The following is a 19,622-nucleotide window of genomic DNA, read 5'->3' on the forward strand; positions in this document are numbered from 1 at the left end:
TTCCCATTCACACTCTAATGAGCTTTTTGTTTCACATTTCAATATAAGAAGCCTTAATAAAAATTTTGATAAATTACTTGTATTTCTCAACGAATTACAATTTAAACACAGCATAATTGGTCTCAGTGAAACTTGGCTCAAGGAAACGTCACCTTCTTCTCTATTTACCTTAGACGGTTTTAAATTAGTTACCAACAACAGGATTACTAAAAGAGGTGGTGGTGTTGGTTTTTACGTCACGCAAAATTTAAACCATAAACTGTTAAATGAATATTGTATTATGTCTGAATGCCTTGAGAGTATTTTTATTGAGGTCATGACCCCTACTAAGGGGAATATCATTTTTGGGGAAATTTATAGACCTCCGCATTCCAACCTTAATGAATTCACTGAGCGGTTTCACAATCTTCTCTCTAATGATTATTTTGATACAAAGACATGCTTCATTATGGGTGATTTTAATATAAATCTTTTAAATTGTAATGACGCTTTATGCAGTCAAGATTTTCTTAATTTCATGTTGTCAAAATCCTTCATTCCTCTTATCAGGAAACCTACTCGGATATCTGATGCTACTTCTACTCTCATTGATAATATATTCGTTAATAATGTTTTTACTGATGTTACTTCTGGTATTGTAGTTTCTGATATCACCGATCATTTCCCGATATATGCGCTTGTACCACAGTTTTCTATTAGGAAAATGCCAACCCTTAATTCAGGTTCTCGTGATATGTCCGAATGTAATCTTGATAGACTTAGAGAGGGATTGAGGTCAGTTGATTGGTCCTCTGTTTATAACCAAAGAAATGTAAATTCGTCCTTTGATGTTTTTATGAACATCCTTATAAATATGTGTAATGTTTATATACCCTTATTTAGACGATTCAGATCAAATTATAAGAGAGTACCAAAACAACCATGGATTTCAAAGTCCCTACTTAGGTCTATCAATAGGAAGAATAAATTGTTTTACAGATACCGAAAATCTCCGAATGATGTAACCAAATCCCGTTATATTCGTTACCGCAATGTACTTACTTCTTCGTTGCGTTTAGCCAAGCAACTGTATTTTGCAAATCAGTTTGAAAAATGCAAGTTCGACATTAAGAGCACGTGGAGGGTGATAAACACAGCTTTGAAATCTAGCACTGTTACAAATTCCCCTACTCATATTTTGAATGACGGTCATCAAGTTGATGATCCACAGGAAATGGCCGATGTATTTAATGATTACTTTGTTAACTTAGGACCTGATCTTGCTAGCAAAATACCAAATACCCAGACAACTTTTCATTCTTTTTTAAAAGACAGGAATGTACAAACCATGTTTTTCATTCCTATTGTTGAAGAAGAAATCAAAGAAATTGTTGATAACCTAAATATTAAGAAAAGTATAGGTAATGATGGTATTTCGGCTTTTCTTCTGAAGAATATAATAAATGAAATAATTTCTCCACTCACTTATATTTTCAATCAATCTTTATCTAGTGGCAAAGTCCCAGATAATATGAAAATCGCTCGAGTTGTTCCCATATACAAAAAGGGTCCAAAAGAATTTGTGAGCAATTATCGCCCGATATCTCTCTTAACCTCAGTCTCAAAAATTCTTGAAAGGCTTGTTTATAAACGAACTCTTAGATTTCTTGTTAATTGCAATATTCTTTCTAATTTCCAATTTGGATTCAGAAAACAGCATAGCACAACTCACGCATTATTAGCCTTCATTGATAAAGTAGCTCATGCTTTAGATGATGCTTCCCACACCATCGGTGTTTTTCTCGATTTTTCGAAGGCTTTTGATACCATTGATCATCAAATTTTGCATTATAAGTTAAGCCATTACGGTATCCGTGGGAGGGCTTTAGAGTGGTTTAAAGACTATCTCACAAACAGAAAACAATTTGTTTACATAAATGGCTATGAGTCAGGTATGACGTCAACTTCTTGCGGTGTCCCCCAGGGTTCTCTTCTTGGCCCACTTTTATTCATCCTGTACATCAACGATCTCCAAAATTCGTCACAGATTCTTTCTTTTATTTGTTTCGCTGATGATACAAATTTATTTCTATCTCACCGCAATCCCAATACCCTCGTAAGTATAATGAATAATGAATTGAAATCTGTTCAGTCCTGGATTTACGCTAACAAGTTATCATTAAATGTTGATAAAACACATTACATGTTATTTAGCAATTCTTTGCAAGTTATTCCTGATGATGTTAAGATTAATGATATTAACCTAACCCGAGTAGATAGTACAAAGTTTTTAGGACTTTACATCGATAGTGACCTTTCCTGGAAAACTCACTTTAATTTTTTAAGCAAAATTTTGTCACGAAATACAGGAATCCTAAACAAACTGAAACATTTTTTGCCCAACCATATCTTGCAGATTGTATATTCAACCATGATTTCCCCATATCTTAATTATGGAATTCTTGCGTGGGGTAACGCATCTAAATACTTACTGGATTCACTTTTTCTTCTTCAAAAGCGAGCGATCAGAATTATTAACCATGCTGGGTATTTATCTCACACTAACGCCTTATTTCAGAAAAATAAGATTTTAAAACTGATAGATTTGTTTGGTTATAATTTAGGTATTTTTATGTATAAACTTTCCTCAAAAGATCTTCCTGGTGTCTTTTTACAGATGTTCATAAGAAACAATTCTGTCCACCACTATCCAACTCGCCAGAGTGACGCTTATCACCTTCCACGAACTCGAACAGTTTTCGCTAAAAACACAATTATGTATACAGGTCCTAAATATTGGAATGATCTCCCAACAGAGGTTAAAAGCTGCTTGTCATTATCATCCTTTAAGCGTAAACTCAGACAGCATGTATTGAATAGCTACAACACACAAGTGCACTAAAATTCCTTTTTATTATGCTGATGGCTGCTCTGTTATACTACTCGGTTGTTGCCATGTGAACAGACTCATGCATATACATTTTAGTTGCATGCTCTCTCAAATTCCTTCCCATCGGTGTTTTTCCTTCCACTTCTAGTAAGACCATGGTCGTGTCGCATAGTTTCCCCTCCTTTCTTTCTTTCCTTTCTTTTATGCATCATTGCAGCTGGCTGGTATATCACATATAGGAATTGCAATTGATTCATGTTCTCCATTTTTTAATCTTTCCCCGTGTCTATGGAAGCCGGAATGTTTAAACCCTAATAGTACTTAAGTATTCACGTCATTATCACTCCCATGTCTAAATTGCTATGAGAGCAACTGCTATAGTGTGCAGCATGTGGTTACTTGTTCTCATTTTATCACACACATAAATGCATGTGAGAAGAATCTTCTGAGCCCCGAGTAATAGTCATTCTCTTTTGTTTATCATTACTTTTGGTCTTAATTGTACCCGTGCTCCTCATCCTGTTCCCCTTACTAGGCTTTTGTTGGGACCTACACTCAACAAGCTTTGCTTTTTAGTAGGTTCCATCGTATTTCTCGTCGCATCTTTTACTTTGATTGAAAATGACACATCGACCGTTATGTATTACTTTTGTATTCCTATTTCTTCATGTATATATCCAAGCTGGACATTCTGTATTATATTTTGTTATATACCATGTATTTTCCATCGAGAAATACGAAAATAAATTGAAATTGAAATTGAAATTAAGGAATTTTGGTGGATCCGCCCCTGTCCTACCACGACGTCTGCATGCCCTTTTTTCATGCCAAGATGGACATATCCGCTCTAACTGATTAACAATAAGGAATATACTGTAAAGCTATATAATTGATCTGTGAAATCATCACAGAATATCCCCAAAACTGACAGAGATTAGGAATAAGTGCCTTAATCCTTAATAGTATGACTGATGTCTTCATCATCGATTGACGCTCGAGACACTTATCCATTAAAACCGGCAATTCATTGCAATCATTGTCAAAATATGCTTAACAAAAACATAATTCTGGTAATGAAATAAGGTGTTTAGGTTACATAGTGACGCTCTGAAAATTGGTCAAATTAAGGTTTCCAAAGATGTATTATTTTTGCAATATCGATTGTGTCCAATTCAAGGTTATGTGTTGAATTGTCTCATATCAATGTGTTATTTTCTGCAGGAAACCAAACATACTCGACAATATGATCTTGATTATGGAAAAATACGCCAACAACTTGGAAGAGATCGTAGAAGACCGCACCCAACAGCTTATTGAAGAGAAAAAGAAAACAGACAACCTATTGCATCAGATGCTACCAAAGTAAGATTGGATGAAACTTAATCTTTGATCGTAAAGAATGAACTATTTTAAGCAGAAAAAAAAAATAATTGAAGAAGCAATAACTTTTTTGACACACACACTAACGTGTATTTTATATGCCATCAATCCATTTCCTCGGAAGAAATCAAGGAGAAGTATAACGAACAAGGTTCATATTGCTGAGGCGTATGTCTCTAAGTATTTATGCAGATCTCACATATAACCTCAAACTGCAAAAATATTTCAAATAAATGTTATAAATATACAAATATATATATATATATATATTACCAGTAGTTTGCTTTTGGAAACCTCTTTGAGTGACATTATGATATAGTAACGTTTCTGTCAATACTCGAACAAGCACTTAGCATTGCATGAACCGCACATGATGTTGGTTATGTTCTTTACCATATTTTATATATCAACTTTACAAGAGTGGAGGTGAAATAGAAGTGTGAGATGATACATTTCGTATTGTGACATCATAGTGACACATATTGCAGTACTGGGCATGCTCCCAAAATTATAGTAAGTGAAGTGCATGTGTAATGTTGATAATTTTTTATTTTTCACAGTATTTCACGTGTACGAACTCCTACTTACCGAGAACGGCCATGTAAAAGAACAGGAAAAACGAGCGCTTCCTGATGTCAATTAAACCAATCTATACATTTCATGCAAATACAACCACTACAAATATTCAATTTCTCTTGACATACCCAATGCAATATTAAGTCGTGTGTCCTCATGCGTTAAAAATATGTAGGCCCTTCTATCTGTACATTTTTATCAATACTAGCGTTATACCACCCGTTTATAACAATCTCTATTTAAAGGCATAATTTATTATTTGCAGATAAAAGAAAAACCCAGCATTAGTGCTTCAGAATAGTTTTAAAATGTGAGTTAGGGATTGAAACAACCGATGTAAAAATGTTAATCAGTATAATTGATTTTAAGTGTTGTTAAATATACACAAGGTGAACAATAGTTATAATACAAATGTTTCTCGACTAAACCGTCTACAATTATGGTTTATTGAGAAGAATTGTGATATCTCCTTATGTTTTAGACTTTATTGCGAATTTTTTACTTGGTAGAATGTTTTGTGATACAACTGACCTACACATATGCATCAAACGTGATAGCTTGAACATTTTTAAAATCGCTGCTCCCAATGGTAAACAGTACCTTTAACATTTGAACTTGTTAGACCGGTGGCTAACCAACTGAAGAGAGGTATGCAGGTCGTGCCAGAGTCCTTCGACTGTGTCACTATCTTCTTCAGCGACATTGTCGGTTTTACAAGTTTGTCCTCAGAGAGCAGTCCCTTTGAGGTAAGGTTCATTTGGATACATTTTCTTACTCTGATCGAAGATGTTTGCTCAGATAACGCTGCAGATGGCCTGCACAATTAATACTTAACGCACATTATAACGATGTCTTCATAGACCGTTGCTAATTGGGCGACGAATCAATTTCTCTCACCGGAGTACTTTTTTATTACTATTCTTATTTATTTATGGTATCATGGCACCATGAACGAAAATTAATCACAACTCCAACGCAAGCTCAGCAAATTATGACATTAATACATTTAAATATGAATCATAGGTATGATCTTGAATGCACTATACTAGATTATTATGCACAACAAATGCATAATTAGCCCATGTACGTTTTTATTACGCCGAGACCTTCCCCCTCCGTGAAGTAGAATTACACGAGGGCCATTTATGCATTTTGAGTGTAAATTCGCGAGAATGTGATAGTGCATGAAAGAGCATGTACAATTTATTATAGTAAATGAAGTGTACCGGAATTTAGATGTTAAACACAGATGCGTCTAGGCTAGATACGGCCTACCCAGGCCAGTGCACGACCATGGTTGGATTCTGCACAATTAACAATCAAAAGTCCACCGTACAAGGTGTAACTTTACTGTTCAGTTTAGTTTAGTTTATTATCTGCATTCCGTTTTCATTACAATGTATAACAAAATTTGACGATATGTCATGAATCATATGAATTGTTCCGACGCATTAGTACAAATTGCGGGGTACGATTGTACAAAGACAACGTATAGGGGAAAAATAAATATGCAGCAATGTCAAATTGAATGTAAAGGGTACGATAAGGAACAGATCAAATTGGATGTAAAGAAGATATAAACAATATCATATGAAGTTGGAAACGCAGGGGACCATCTTCATAAGCAGAGCTTGACTAGGAAGATGGCCCCAGATAGGCTTACAACACAATAAATCACAATGAATCTTAACATACAATTCTGTATCGCCATTCATTATTCACGTTGTGGCTGGCATACCAATACCATGTTTACTGCAAGATCCACGGAGAATTAACCTCATGTTTCCTCAAAAAAAAAAGTGTAAGGCACTGCACATGCAAGTATAAATGTCCAAATCTAAATAGGACGGTATAGGTTCTATCAGTTCCATTGCTGTGTTAAGACCTAGAGAGTTTTCGGTTCACATCGGACCTGGGTTAACTGTGTGTTCGAAGAGTTGCGTAGTTATAAGGGGTTTCATACCAAGCTTTGCGTAGAGTTACGTAGTGTTGCGTAGGGTTGCGTAGTGACTACGCAACACTACGCAACTATACGCTGTGCACTGGCGTAGCCGGGGGGGGGGGGGGGGCGATGGGGGCGGTCGCCCCCCCCCCCCCCCCCCCCTAAGATTTGGACCGGGGATTTGGGAGACGGAAAAAAAATGCGTGTATACTGTATGCATGCACATGAAGCGGGTCTCCTTTCATCAAATAAGATATTTTTTTGAATATTTCACTCAAAGTGTGCACCAGATCGTTGAATTTCAATTAAAAATATGCAAAATCTCTCGTGCTTGGGATGGGGTATCCCCCTCCCAAACCCTCCCCCTCTGTGCCTCTTTCCCTAGCTTAGTACACTTTTTAGATTTACAAAAAAAAAATAATAATTCTGAGTGCACAAGACTTATTACTTATATTCCGAAAACTCAAGGTTCCCTCATGTATAAGGGGAATTTCTCCTTTTAATCGACACTTTCCTCCCTCAGTCCCCCCCCCCCCCATCAGTTTTTTTTTTTTTTTTTTTTTTTTTTTTTTTTTGGTGATTTCCCAAATGTTGATTCCATCAAATATGCGTATACGAGATATCTCAATTTCAAGGTTAAAAAGGCAAAAGCTCCATCGGAAGGGAAGGGTGGAGATAACACTCGCCCACGCCTTCTCCATGCTCGCCCGCCCTCCCCCCCCCCCCCTTCCGCCATGCATAGAAGTAGACTGTGGCTATACCCAGATCGCTTTATTTCAATTCTAAAAACGCAAAAGCTCCACGAGCGGGAGGGGAAATCCCCCTTCCCCTAAGCTCTACCTCACTAGACTTTATACATACACACAGATGGTGCACATTCGGAATAAGAGCTAAATTCCGTGATTTTAACACTTCGATGAAAAAGTATTGCACCAAAAATTTGCACCAGATCGCTGAATTTCAGGTCTGAAAACGCAAAATCACCTTCGTGTGGGAGGGGATATGCCCCTATCTACACCCTCGTGTGCATGCTTTTTCTGTTTGATTGCTGAACTGCAGACAGCGTTCATGATATTCAGTGTAAGAATTAATACAAGAAGATTATTTAAATGATACCATTTTATAGGCAAATTGTTCAACAATAATCTACAGTAAAATATACTGCAACCGTAAACAAGTGGGACTGTTTCAACTCGTTAAAACGCGCAAAAACATGCATCAAATTGCATCATTTGCAACATCAAAATGCAAAAAGTTCTCACGTGGGAGGGGGGGACACCCCCCTCCCACACCCTCCCCTCCCCCTTCGCTCGCTCCGCTCACTCGGGTTCAGTCGCGTTCATGATATGCAGTGAAAGGAATTAATACAAGAAGATTATTTAAATGATACCATTTTATAGGCAAATTGTTCAATAATAATCTACATCAAAAGATACTGCTACCTTAAACAAGTGAGACTGTTTCACGTCGATAAAACGCGCAAAAACATGCATCAAATTGCACCATTTGCAACATCAAAATGCAAAAAGTTCTCACCGTGGGAGGAGGGACACCCCCCTCCCACATCCTCCCCTTCCCCCTCGCTCGCTCCGCTCGCTCGGGTTCAGTCACGTTCATGATATTCAGTGAAAAAAATTAATACAAGAAGTGTATTTAAATTATACCATTTTATAGGCAAATTGTTCAATAATAATCTACACTAAAATATACTGCTACCTTAAACAAGTGGGACTGTTTCACGTCGATAAAACGCGCAAAAACATGCATCAAATTGCACCATTTACAACATCAAAATGCAAAAAGTTCTTACGTGGGAGGGGGGACACCCCCTCCAACACCCTCCCCCCCCCCCCCCTCGCTCGCTACGCTCGCTCGGGCTCGGTCGCTTCGCTCCCTAGCAGACTAACCGCCCCCCCCCCCCCCTAAGATGAAATCCTGGCTACGCCGTTGACGCTGTGAGGACGCAACTCTGCGTAACAGTATGCCGAGGGACGCAAAATATGTACGCGAGATATACGCAGAAAATTAAACATGTTTATTTTTTTCGCGTACCCTCCGCGTACCGCACTGGTACGCAGATTTTACGCAAGTCTACGCAATACTACGCAACTGTGTGCCATTTAAACGCAACAGTACGCCACCAAACCGTGTTCACACGAAAGCACTTTTGGGACTCGCGTATGACATGGCGTAGTGTTGCGTACTGTTACGTAGACATTTGTGTAGACTTGCGTAGACCTGACGTACCTTTGCGTAGTGTTGCTTACAGTTGCGTAGCCTTTATTACTGTAAATGCAAATTTGGCATTCCCATGCATGATCCGTGTTGGAAAACTGCTTGGTTTCATTCATCCCACTGAACTCTGCACATCGCTGGTGAATGATTCTACCTGTGCTCTTCGAGACTATCCTTCTTGTGTAGGCCTAATAACTGCACAATGCCGAAAAGGAAGAGCAAAGGGTGTAATACGGGCAAGAGTTCTTCTCCTGCTCATCAAGATGCACACAATTCGCCAGCACTATCTGAACCTAGTGATGAATCTGGCAATGAAGATGCCCGGGAAGTTCCAAAACCACCGAAGAAGAGGAGACAAACCAAGCTTCCACCAAGCTTTTCAGTTTCAAGTGACCAAGAGCGTGGCTATTATGGAGTGGGTGAAGCAACACCCGATGCTCTATGATAAGGCTTGTGAAGACTATAGTAATAAGGAGGCAAAGAAGCAGCTGTATCAGGAAAAGGCCTTGGAGATTGGGGTGGAAGGTACAGGTGACCAGCCAGGCCAGCGCTTGCAGACATGGGTGAAAACTCAACGAGATAAAGTTGGTAGGCTTATGAAGATCTCTAGAGGAGCATCAGGGAGTGGATCTATTAACATAACAGCAGAAAACAATCGCTTCCTGAAACGATTTGGTTTGATCCATCAGTACCGAAACGTGAAGAACGCTGGAACCCCAAGTGTTGCTGGATTGGTAAGTAGGTTCCCTACACGACAGCCTTCCACTTTTAGTAGGGTATCGCTGGTTCTACTCCCTGTTTCATTAGGCGTTTTCACATCAGCCCGATGTTTCGAAATTAATAGTCCGGGAGCCAGCGGGGGTCAGCCTAGCTGAAAAGGTTACCAATTTTTATGTATTTAGCAATTTAGTACATATGCCCCTGAGTATGGAAATGCACGTCTGGCTGGTCATCGGTGGTGGGTGTGGCCAGGAGGGCCATAAAAAGGACCCCCCAAAATTAGGCTAGCCTAGCTGAAAAAGTAACCTCTTGAAACCTGCGGGACATTGTCAGGCATAACCCAAGATTCAATAAAACACCATCGCCAGACATTTTGGGTGGTAGGGCGTAGCCGCCAGACGCAAAATATTGGCATCCCAGAATTAGGCTAGCCTAGCTGAAAAAGTAACCCATGAAAACCACTGGAACTTGTTCGTTACACTTGCAGGATATATGAATGACCATTGCCAGACGTTTTAAGTGGTTGGGGGTAGCCGCCAGACGCCCTCAAAGACCCAACTTTTTCCAGCTAGGCTAGCATAGCTGAAAAAGTAACCTAATGAAACCCACTGGAACTTGTTCGTTACACTTATAGCATATATGCATGACCGTTGCCAGACATTTTAAGTGGTGGGGGGTAACCGCCAGATGCCCTCAAAGACCCAATTTTACCAGCTAGACTAGCCTAGGCTGGAAAAGTAACCTCCTGAAACCCACTGGAACTTGTTCTATGTTTGTATCTCACCTGGTAAACACTGTCGACATAGTATTCTGGTGTTCTTTTAATAACTTTCCACACTTTTGAGCTATATGACCACGAAATTCACTCCTGAGATCATCTAATGATTACTGTCAAGTGTTAATATTGGTGAAGTCCGACTACGTCAACAGTCAAAAAGTCAATGAACTATACCATTTGAAAATCAGTGAAATCACAAAGTCGATATGTGGACGAGACATCACTTCGCTTTTGCCTTGTTAGATGGTGAATATTTGTGAAGCTTATGTTTCTAATTCATACAGCATCAGCATACATGTCTGAGAATAGTGGTAAAGAAGATTAGAGTCTTTGGCAACAACGTGCAAAATTAAATTTTGTGCCTTATTTTGCTGAACAAACGTCGTAGGAGGACAACAACCTGTTAGGCAATGTGGCGGAACAATAACTCTATATTATCAGTGTTATAGAACAAATGGCAATGATGTAGTTCTGAAGCATACTTTTCATTAGATACTTTTGCAATGACTCAATGTATACTTTTAATCGAACTAAGTATATATCCATGACTTGCACATGAATTACGGCAGAACGATTCGGTGAGGAAAGTTTTCTGTCATGTCATTAAGGAAGAAGTGAACGTGTCAATATTTTGCTATTTGTTCCATAATTATTTCTGAAGTGGTTATATGTATTTTCCTAAAACATGTTTTCTTTTATACATACCTACGTTGCATCCAAATGCCTATTCGTTGAAAAAATGCGGACCATGTATTCAAAGGTCAAAGATCATAGGTTAATGGACCTAGGGTATACAACATTTCACTACTAAGTTGTTGGGTTTTTTGTTTGTTTGTTTGTTTGTTGTTGTTGTTGTTTTTTGGGGGGCATGATTCAAAGTGTCCTAAAACCTTGTATAATACATGTATTTAGTTTTGTAGTCACGACACTTGCTATGTATGATGCCAAACTCTTCCCGCTCATACAAATGCAGCCGTTTCAGGGAAATATGATATTCGTATACTTCATGATTTGATAATGCTTAAGTGGTTCATAACATTCCATTGATGCTATGTATAGAACAGAAAGTGAATTTGACAATGGTATGATATCCGCAATTTACTCTTTGACAGGTTCTATCATCCGATTAATATGTATAAATTGAGTATACAGTAGTCCCCTATATTCAGTATAACTACAGGTTAAGTTAGATAAGCTGCATTCATTTTGCACGCGACCATGGCGTTATAGCTAAAGATGATCTGTAAATCCCTGTGTGCCTGCATAAACAACTTTCTGTGTTTAGAATAGCGAAACAGAAACTGGTGCATGCATTATTCTCAGTCACTTTGTTATTCATAATGATGGTTTGCTCATTACAGTTCCGGAATCTCAGCTCGAGGGACTCGAATTGATCCAAAATCAGTCGGAATGCGTGTATCACCCAAAACAATATCTGAACACATAACTGCAATCCTCCATAGTCTCTATTGGTTGCCGATAGGGCTGGTGTCAAGTTTGATTTTCATATTTCATACAGTACCTTGTATTTAAATGTTTTCATAGAAATGCCCGAATACGGTATGCGTATCTCAGTTAACTCTTTAAACCATAGTTGTACTCTACGTTCCAAGAGTCTCATGTTTTAGATAAGTGTGAACTCCAAGACATGTCGTGATAAGGACTTTAAGACAATTGGCATCGTCATTATAAAACAAATTCCCCTTTATTATAAGACACGTTTTAGATTTTAGGTAGAAATATGGATTCGTTTAAATGCATACAAACAACTTCTTAAATCCTCTTACATTTTGTTTTCAAGATATGATGTATAGTTTAGAAATGTAAGAAGCATGCTCTTGTTTTAGAGGCTTTGAGTACTGGTAAGAAGCATATCTTATTCTTACAGATTATGTGAATAAGTACGCATTCAAGAACGTTTTTAATAAAACGTATCCAGACAACTGCATATCATATTTTTACCTCTTCCTTCATGCAGACTATACTCTTGCCTAGAAGGTTTGTTTAAGATAGTGATTATAGTGCTCACCGTATTGAAAGGTAATTGGGTAAATTTTTGGTTTCAGTATATTATTCAAACACAACTAAGTTAACATTTACATTAACATTTTCACAACTCACAAATTCCACACACACACATTTCATGATTCACAAGATCCAAATTACACTAATCCTATTTACTTTGCAGAGTGCAACAACAACATAAGTTTGATATACTGAGCAAATAGGCTTACATCAGTTCGCACTATTCAAGGTTTAAAGTAGATAAGTAACTAAATCGTACCCGGTTATGTGATGCTAAGTTGCAACTTGAGATGACTGGGCAATATTGCCCCTCTAAAGGAGCAGGCAGTGACACTGACTTGCTCCTTTAAAGGAGCAATTTTGCAGCAGTCATTTAACAAATAAGCACCATATAGGTGCAACATTATACCTATAAGGCACAAGATTGCACCCTCAAGAGAGGGTACATTCTTGCATCCTTCGGGTATAAAGTTGCACCTAAAGGTACGAGGTTGCGCCTTTTTCAAGGGGGCAAAGTTGCTCCCGAGGGTGTAACTTTCACCCTTTCTTGCGGGTACAAAGCAGCACCCAAGTTCCAAGATTGCATCCTCAAGACAAGGCACAATCTTGGAACTTTGGGCTCTTCTTTGCACCCTCACGAAAGGGTGTAAAGTTGCACCAAGATGTAAAGGCTACAAGGGGTGCAAAGTTGCGCCGAAAGGTAAAGGGTGCAAGATCGCACCCTCAAGAAAGGTGCAACTTAGCACCACTTAGTGTGGGTGGAAAGATGCACCCTCAAGAAGGGGTGCAACCTAGCACCACTTAGTGTGGGTGGAAAGATGCACCCAAGGGAACAACTTCGCACCCTCAATAAAGGGTTCAACTTTGCACCCTCTCTGGAGGTGCAATGGTGCACCCACATGGTGCAAGATTATACCCTTGCGCAGGGTGCAACTTTTGCACCTATTTCTTGAGGGTGCGAAATAAGACCCTTTGGGAGCCGCCAGTGTGACATCACTTTGCATCCTTGAATTGTGCAAAAGTGAAACATTTTTTCTTAGTGTGTATAAAACATGTTATGAGCTGGAAGTTTCTATTTTGCTATTTTATCTTTACTCGTCACCGTCTTCTCAGCTACAAGGTAATACTAGGTCCTATAGCACGTCCATATATGAGCTCAGTGGCTAAAGAAGTTGAACATTTAGTTACTGAAGCATTTGCTTTAAAACATTAGCATTTTAATCCCTCCAGCCAAGTACTTGCAGTATTATTTTATACACACGTGAATTCCTTGTTCCTGTGAGCTACGTTTCATATGAGCGTGACAGATCTGTATACACGTGTCATAGTGGTTGCAAACACTAAGTTTCCTTTGCTTTCATAGTTATCAGGAAGCGATTTTGAACAATTTCAGATGTTCTTTTTTTTTCAATTTTGTTATGAGGAGGCAATAATGATTTCATGTAAAGCATGTTAAGGAAAGTTGATAGTTTGGTTATTTTATATTTACTCATCTTCGTCTTCTCAACAACAGGGTGATACACATGAGCTCATTTGCTAAAGAAGTTGAAGGATGTTTAATTGCTGGTAGCCACGTAGGGGCTTTTGTCTTAAAATGTTTTTGCATCTTAATCCCTTGAAACCAAGTACATGCAGTATTAGTTTATAGATAACATAATATTTTTGTTGTTGCTGTGAGCTTATTCATATGAACGTGACGAATTCTTAGAAAATAATATTTCTCATATGTTTCTGTCATATGTTTTAGTGAAGAACAGCAAATGTTGAGTTAATTGACAAGAGAGGTTGATCATTACTTTACATTTACGTTCATTTAAGTGCTGGAGCATAAACTTGTCTTGAAATATTAGCATCCAAAACCCTCCAAACCAAAAACGTACAATACTAGACACGACATGAATGCCTTGTTGTTGTGAGTTATCTTTCTTACAAACACTGAATTTTTCTGCTTTTGCAATGTACTATGTTCAAAAACGCTCTTGAACAATTTTCAGATTTCGTTTCTTTCTTAAGAGAAGAAAATGGTGAGTTCATGTGAAGCATGTTCCTAGAAGTTTTATTTCGTTAATAATTTTTCTTTACCCATCTCCTCAACTGCAAGTTAATACGGTACCTCTAAAGTCATAATAGGCCAAAGGTGTTGAGCTTTACTTCCCATTTTAAAGTAAATTTAAGAGCTGGAGTGTTTTCTTTAAAAAGTTGGCATTTTAAGCTATGCACACCGAGTACTTACTGAATGGATTTCTTGTTGCAATAGAATTTTGGGTGTTTTCTTTTTCTTAGCTTGATGGAGTATTAGACAAATGTATCAAGTGTTTTCAAAAACTGTTAATGTATTCCCTTTTGCTAATGTCCAAACAGTTCATTTGCCAAGTTTTGATTGTCTTTTGTTTTAATCATCAGGGGTTTGTTTTATCATGGTCATAGAGGAAAGAAACTTAATTATAAAAAAGCCTTCATATAAGAAGAAATACTGTAGGACAAGATTTCATCAAAAGTTGTGATTTTCAAACATTTCCAAACTGCAATTGATAAATATTTCTCCCCAGGGCACAGAAAGAAAGTAGTTTTTGTCTTTTTTTTCACGTCCAGTATGTTAAAATACCCGCGGGTTTACGCCTATCCCACCAATTTCCATCCGGATACTGTACCCGGCCCTGTCTTTTTTGTTTGTTTGTTTGTTTGTTTTACACTGCATATAAAATGAGAACATGTTTGAGAAAAATCCCCACATGTTTGATTGGGCAATTCTTTTTTGCTGTCTATTATTCTTTCCAAATAAGTTTTGGTTATCACTGAGGACAAATACAGATACCCTATTTCTTTTACCAAAACCACAGCACTATATATTCTCATATTTCTACAGTATTTCGTCTCAACACTTGCCCTGTTGATATTTCAAAGCATGTTTCCCTGTGCGCTCAAAAAACTCCCCCATTAAAGGAGACCTCCGGGTGATTTTCAGATTTTTACATTTGTACAACTATAAATCAGTTATACTGAGGACAGATTTTCAGAATTTGTGATAATTGGGATGAAGAATAAGAATATTTTCAAAAAATAAAACAAATTGCAATGAACAAGGATGATGGCATGGCAGAGTCACCATAAGAATGCATGAGTTGGGGCTCAAGGAAGCGGAACAAAAGAAGAAGGCATGCATAGATTATACACAGGTGAACTCGCAAGCAAGCGGTATTGTTATGGCATTACACTGCTATCATTTCTGAAATATGTGAACCTTCTATGTCATCATCCTTGTTCAGTGTAATTTGTTTAAGGTTTTTCAAAGTATTGTTTCTCTGCTCAAGAACCACAATAAATTCTACAAATCTATACAGTGAGTTGTCGATTTATGTACAACATGATGTGAAATTATGAAAATCGTCTGGAATGTCCCTTTAATAATAGAGAGTGGCAATATCCCTAAGGAAGATGACATAACCACTTTACTTGGCGATGGAAGGGTCCATCGTCGTTACATACCATTATTGGTGATTGTGATGGTTGTGGTTGTGGTGTTGGTGTCTGTGTATGTGTGTGTGTGCGTGTGTGTGTGCGTGTGTGCGTGTGTGTGTGTGTGTGTGTGTGTGTGCTTGCGTGCACGCGCATGGAGATGGTGTCTCCGGGCTGTCTGACAGCTAAATTCACCCCACTACTCGAAAAGTCCAACAAAGGTCATTCATGCAACTGTTGAGTTAAAAAACAAGTTCATGTGGGTTTCACTATAGGTTATTATACTCTTCAGGTAGGCTACCCTAGCTGGAAAAATTGGGTCTTTGAGGGCGTCTGGCGGCTGAGCCCCAACACGTAAAACGTTTGGCAACAATCATTCATTCATCCTTTTAGTGTAAAGAACAAGTTCAAATGGGTTTCAGGAGGTTACTTTTATAGCTAGGCTAGCCTACAGCTGGTAAAATTGGGTCTTTGAGAGCGTCTGGGGGCTACGCCCCACCACTTAGAGCGTCTGGCAACGGTCATGCATTTATTCTGTAAGTGTAAAGAACAAGTTCCAGTGGGTTTCATGGGGTTACTTTAATTTTCAGCTAGGCTAGCCTAGCTGGTAAGAGTTGGGTCTTTGGGGCGTCTGGCGGCTACCCCACCACTTAAATTGTCTGGCAACAATCATTCAATTATCCTTTGAGTGTGAAGAACAAGTTCCAGTGTATGGGTTTCAGGAGGTTACTTTTCCAGCTAGGCTAGTCTAGCTGGTAAAATTGGGTCTTTGAGGGCGTCTGGCGGCTACCCCCCACCACTTAAAACGTCTGGCAATGGTCATGCATATATCCTGTAAGTGTAAAGAACAAGTTCCAGTGGGTTTCATTAGGTTACTTTTTCAGCTAGGCTAGCCTAGCTGGAAAAAGTTGGGTCTTTAAGGGCGTCTGGCGGCTACCCCCCACCACTTAAAACGTCTGGCAACGGTCATGCATTTATCCTGTAAGTGTAACGAACAAGTTCCAGTGGTTTTCATTAGGTTACTTTTTCAGCTATGCTAGCCTAGCTGGAAAAAGTTGGGTCATTGAGGGCGTCTGGCGGCTACCCCCCACCACTTAAAACGTCTGGCAATGGTCATTCATTTATCCTGTAAGTGTAACGAACATGTTCCAGTGGTTTTCATGGGGTTACTTCTTCAGCTAGGCTAGCCTAATTCTCGCATGCTAATATTTTGCGTCTGGCGGCTACGCCCCACCACCCAAAATGTCTGGCAATGGTGTTTTATTGAATCTTGGGTTATGCCTGACAATGTCCCGCAGGTTTCAAGAGGTTACTTTTTCAGCTAGGCTAGCCTAATTTTGGGGGGTCCTTTTTATGGCCCTCCTGGCCACACCCACCACCGTGACCAGCCAGACGTGCATTTCCATACTCAGGGGCATATGTACTAAATTGCGAAATACATAAAAATTGGTAACCTTTTCGGCTAGGCTGACCCCCGTTGGCTCCCGGACTATAACCCGATCACGAAATAGCGCGCTATTAGATAATGTAAATACAAATAAGCGCGCTAATTGATCGAGAAAGTTTCTCGAGTCCAACTCGGGAAATTTTCGAAATAGCAGGATAATTAATGCAAACTAGAGCGCTATTTGATAATGTTCGGGCTAATCTGAATAGGAAATGAAATAGCGCGCTAATTTCCAATCGCGAAAAATATCTTGAGCTTGGATTTTTATCGGGCTGATGTGAAAACGCCTATTTAATGTAGAAATGAATTTTTCTTGAATGGAATGAATGCCTTTGTCCCCACTGCGCACTATATTCAATTGTTATTCCTGGTAAGGCTTATTTATATTCAAAGGTCCTGTGAGACATTTCTTAAAGAAATCGCACTTCTCTTTAATGCATGTCCATAATTATTCATCAGAAATGAATATATTAACTTCAAGGGACACAAAAATCAACAGTAAGCCAATATTAATGAAAATGTCATGTTTTGCTTTTTTAACCTGGTGTAGAAAGGAACAGTATGCCTATGTGCATCATCAGAAGGGAAAAGAGAATCTGAGGACGACGATGATGGGGCTGATGAAGAAGAGAACAATGAAGACGAAACCATGGACCTCAGTGTTAACAGCTCGTTAGACAGCAGGCCTCCCAGCCGGGCATCTTCCAGCAAGGCTTCACGAAGCAAGGGAGGACCATGCAAGAAGAGGGATATCTCCCCTGCATCAGATTTTGCTCAGGTAAAGTACATGTATTTCTAGATTTTATCATGTTTATAGAACGACTGCAGTAAACACAAATTGTTGTCACAGGGGCAAGTACAGAGAACTTATAGAAAGAAAGAGAAAATAGAAGATTAAAAGGGGAATAAACCGAAACAGGAAGATGAAAAGGAAGAAGAAAAAAAAGGAAGTATATTAGTACAAATAATGCAATTGATAATGAAAAAAAAGAGTAAACGAAAAAGTGAGAGGAGAATGAAGCAGCTGAGAAAGGCCGTACATGTTGCAGCAAGACCAATAGAAGGAGGAAGACAGAAGTAGTGCTCAGAAAAATACACAGAAATGGGAATTGCGTGAGCAAAAGAGAAAAATTAAGAGAGAAGAACAGATTTTGTCTGTATTTCACTCATTATTTCCGTTTGTATGTCTTCTTAGCTGTCAAAACAGGTCACTTCCACCAGGGCTGCCATTATTGAAGCTATGAATGCGGAAAAGGGTTTCGAGAGTCAAAGGATGTTTGCAGAACTGGTGTTTCATGAAACAAGCAAGATGGATGAGGAGACGGTTACAGCTCGTTATTCCGAAGGTTCGTTATTCCGAAGGTTCTTTGGTCCGAAGGTTCGTTATTCCGAAGGTTCGTTATTCCGAAGATTCGTTATTCCGAAGGTTCGTTAATCCGAAAATGAAATAAGATTCGTTATTCCGAAGGTTCTTTAATCCGAAAATGATACTAGGTTCGTTATTCCGAAGGTTCGTTAATCCGAAAATGAAATAAGGTCTGCTATTCCGAAGGTTCGTTAATCCGAAAACGAAATAAGGTACGTTAATTCTAAAATGTAATAGGGTTCGTCATTCCGAAGGTTCGTTAATCCGAAAACGAAATAGGGTTCGTAATTCCGAAGGTTCGTTAATCCGAAAATGAAATAAGGTTCGTTATTCCGAAGGTTCGTTGATCCAAAAATAAAAATAGGATCGTTATTCCGAAGGTTCGTTAATCCGAAAATGAAACAAAGCTCGTTATTCCGAAGGTTCGTTGATCCGAAAATAAAAATAGGATCATTATTCCGAAGGTTCGTTAATCCGAAAATGAAATAAGGCTCGTTATTTCGAAGGTTCGTTGATCCGAAAAGGAAATAAGGCTCGTTATTCCGAAGGTTCGCTAATCCGAAATAAAATATGGCTCTTAATTCTGAACAAAGGTGTAAGATTCTTGTCGTGACAAAATATTGTGTTTTAATTAGAATACTGTCTTATGTGTTCGTTGACACTTGTGCGCATATGTGTGACTGTGTGTATTGAGGTGATGACCTTAGAAATTACTGTTTAAATGCCCATCTTAACCGCTTTCACCCCGTTATCATCGCCTTAAATCCATCGTTTATCGGTAGTCTAAAATTCATCATAACAATTCAGGAGAGGCACGCTCACTATAAT

General features: G+C 38.6%; 1 protein-coding gene across 3 annotated transcripts in view; it reads left to right on the forward strand.

Annotated features, from left to right (window-relative positions):
- The window catches only part of LOC139740059 (speract receptor-like), a 527,367-nt gene that overhangs the window by 435,931 nt on the left and 71,814 nt on the right, over nt 1–19,622 (forward strand). For all 3 annotated transcript variants that reach the window (XM_071650652.1, XM_071650650.1, XM_071650653.1), the window contains 2 exons: nt 4,091–4,231; nt 5,448–5,571. In XM_071650652.1, the coding sequence (XP_071506753.1) occupies nt 4,091–4,231; nt 5,448–5,571 (265 nt within the window). The remainder of the gene's footprint in view (nt 1–4,090; nt 4,232–5,447; nt 5,572–19,622) is intronic.

Source organism: Diadema antillarum, unplaced genomic scaffold (genome assembly GCF_040938485.1).
Source record: "Diadema antillarum isolate AM-2024a unplaced genomic scaffold, OU_Dant_1.0 seq00000830_RagTag, whole genome shotgun sequence".
Classification (NCBI taxonomy): Eukaryota; Metazoa; Echinodermata; class Echinoidea; order Diadematoida; family Diadematidae; genus Diadema; species Diadema antillarum.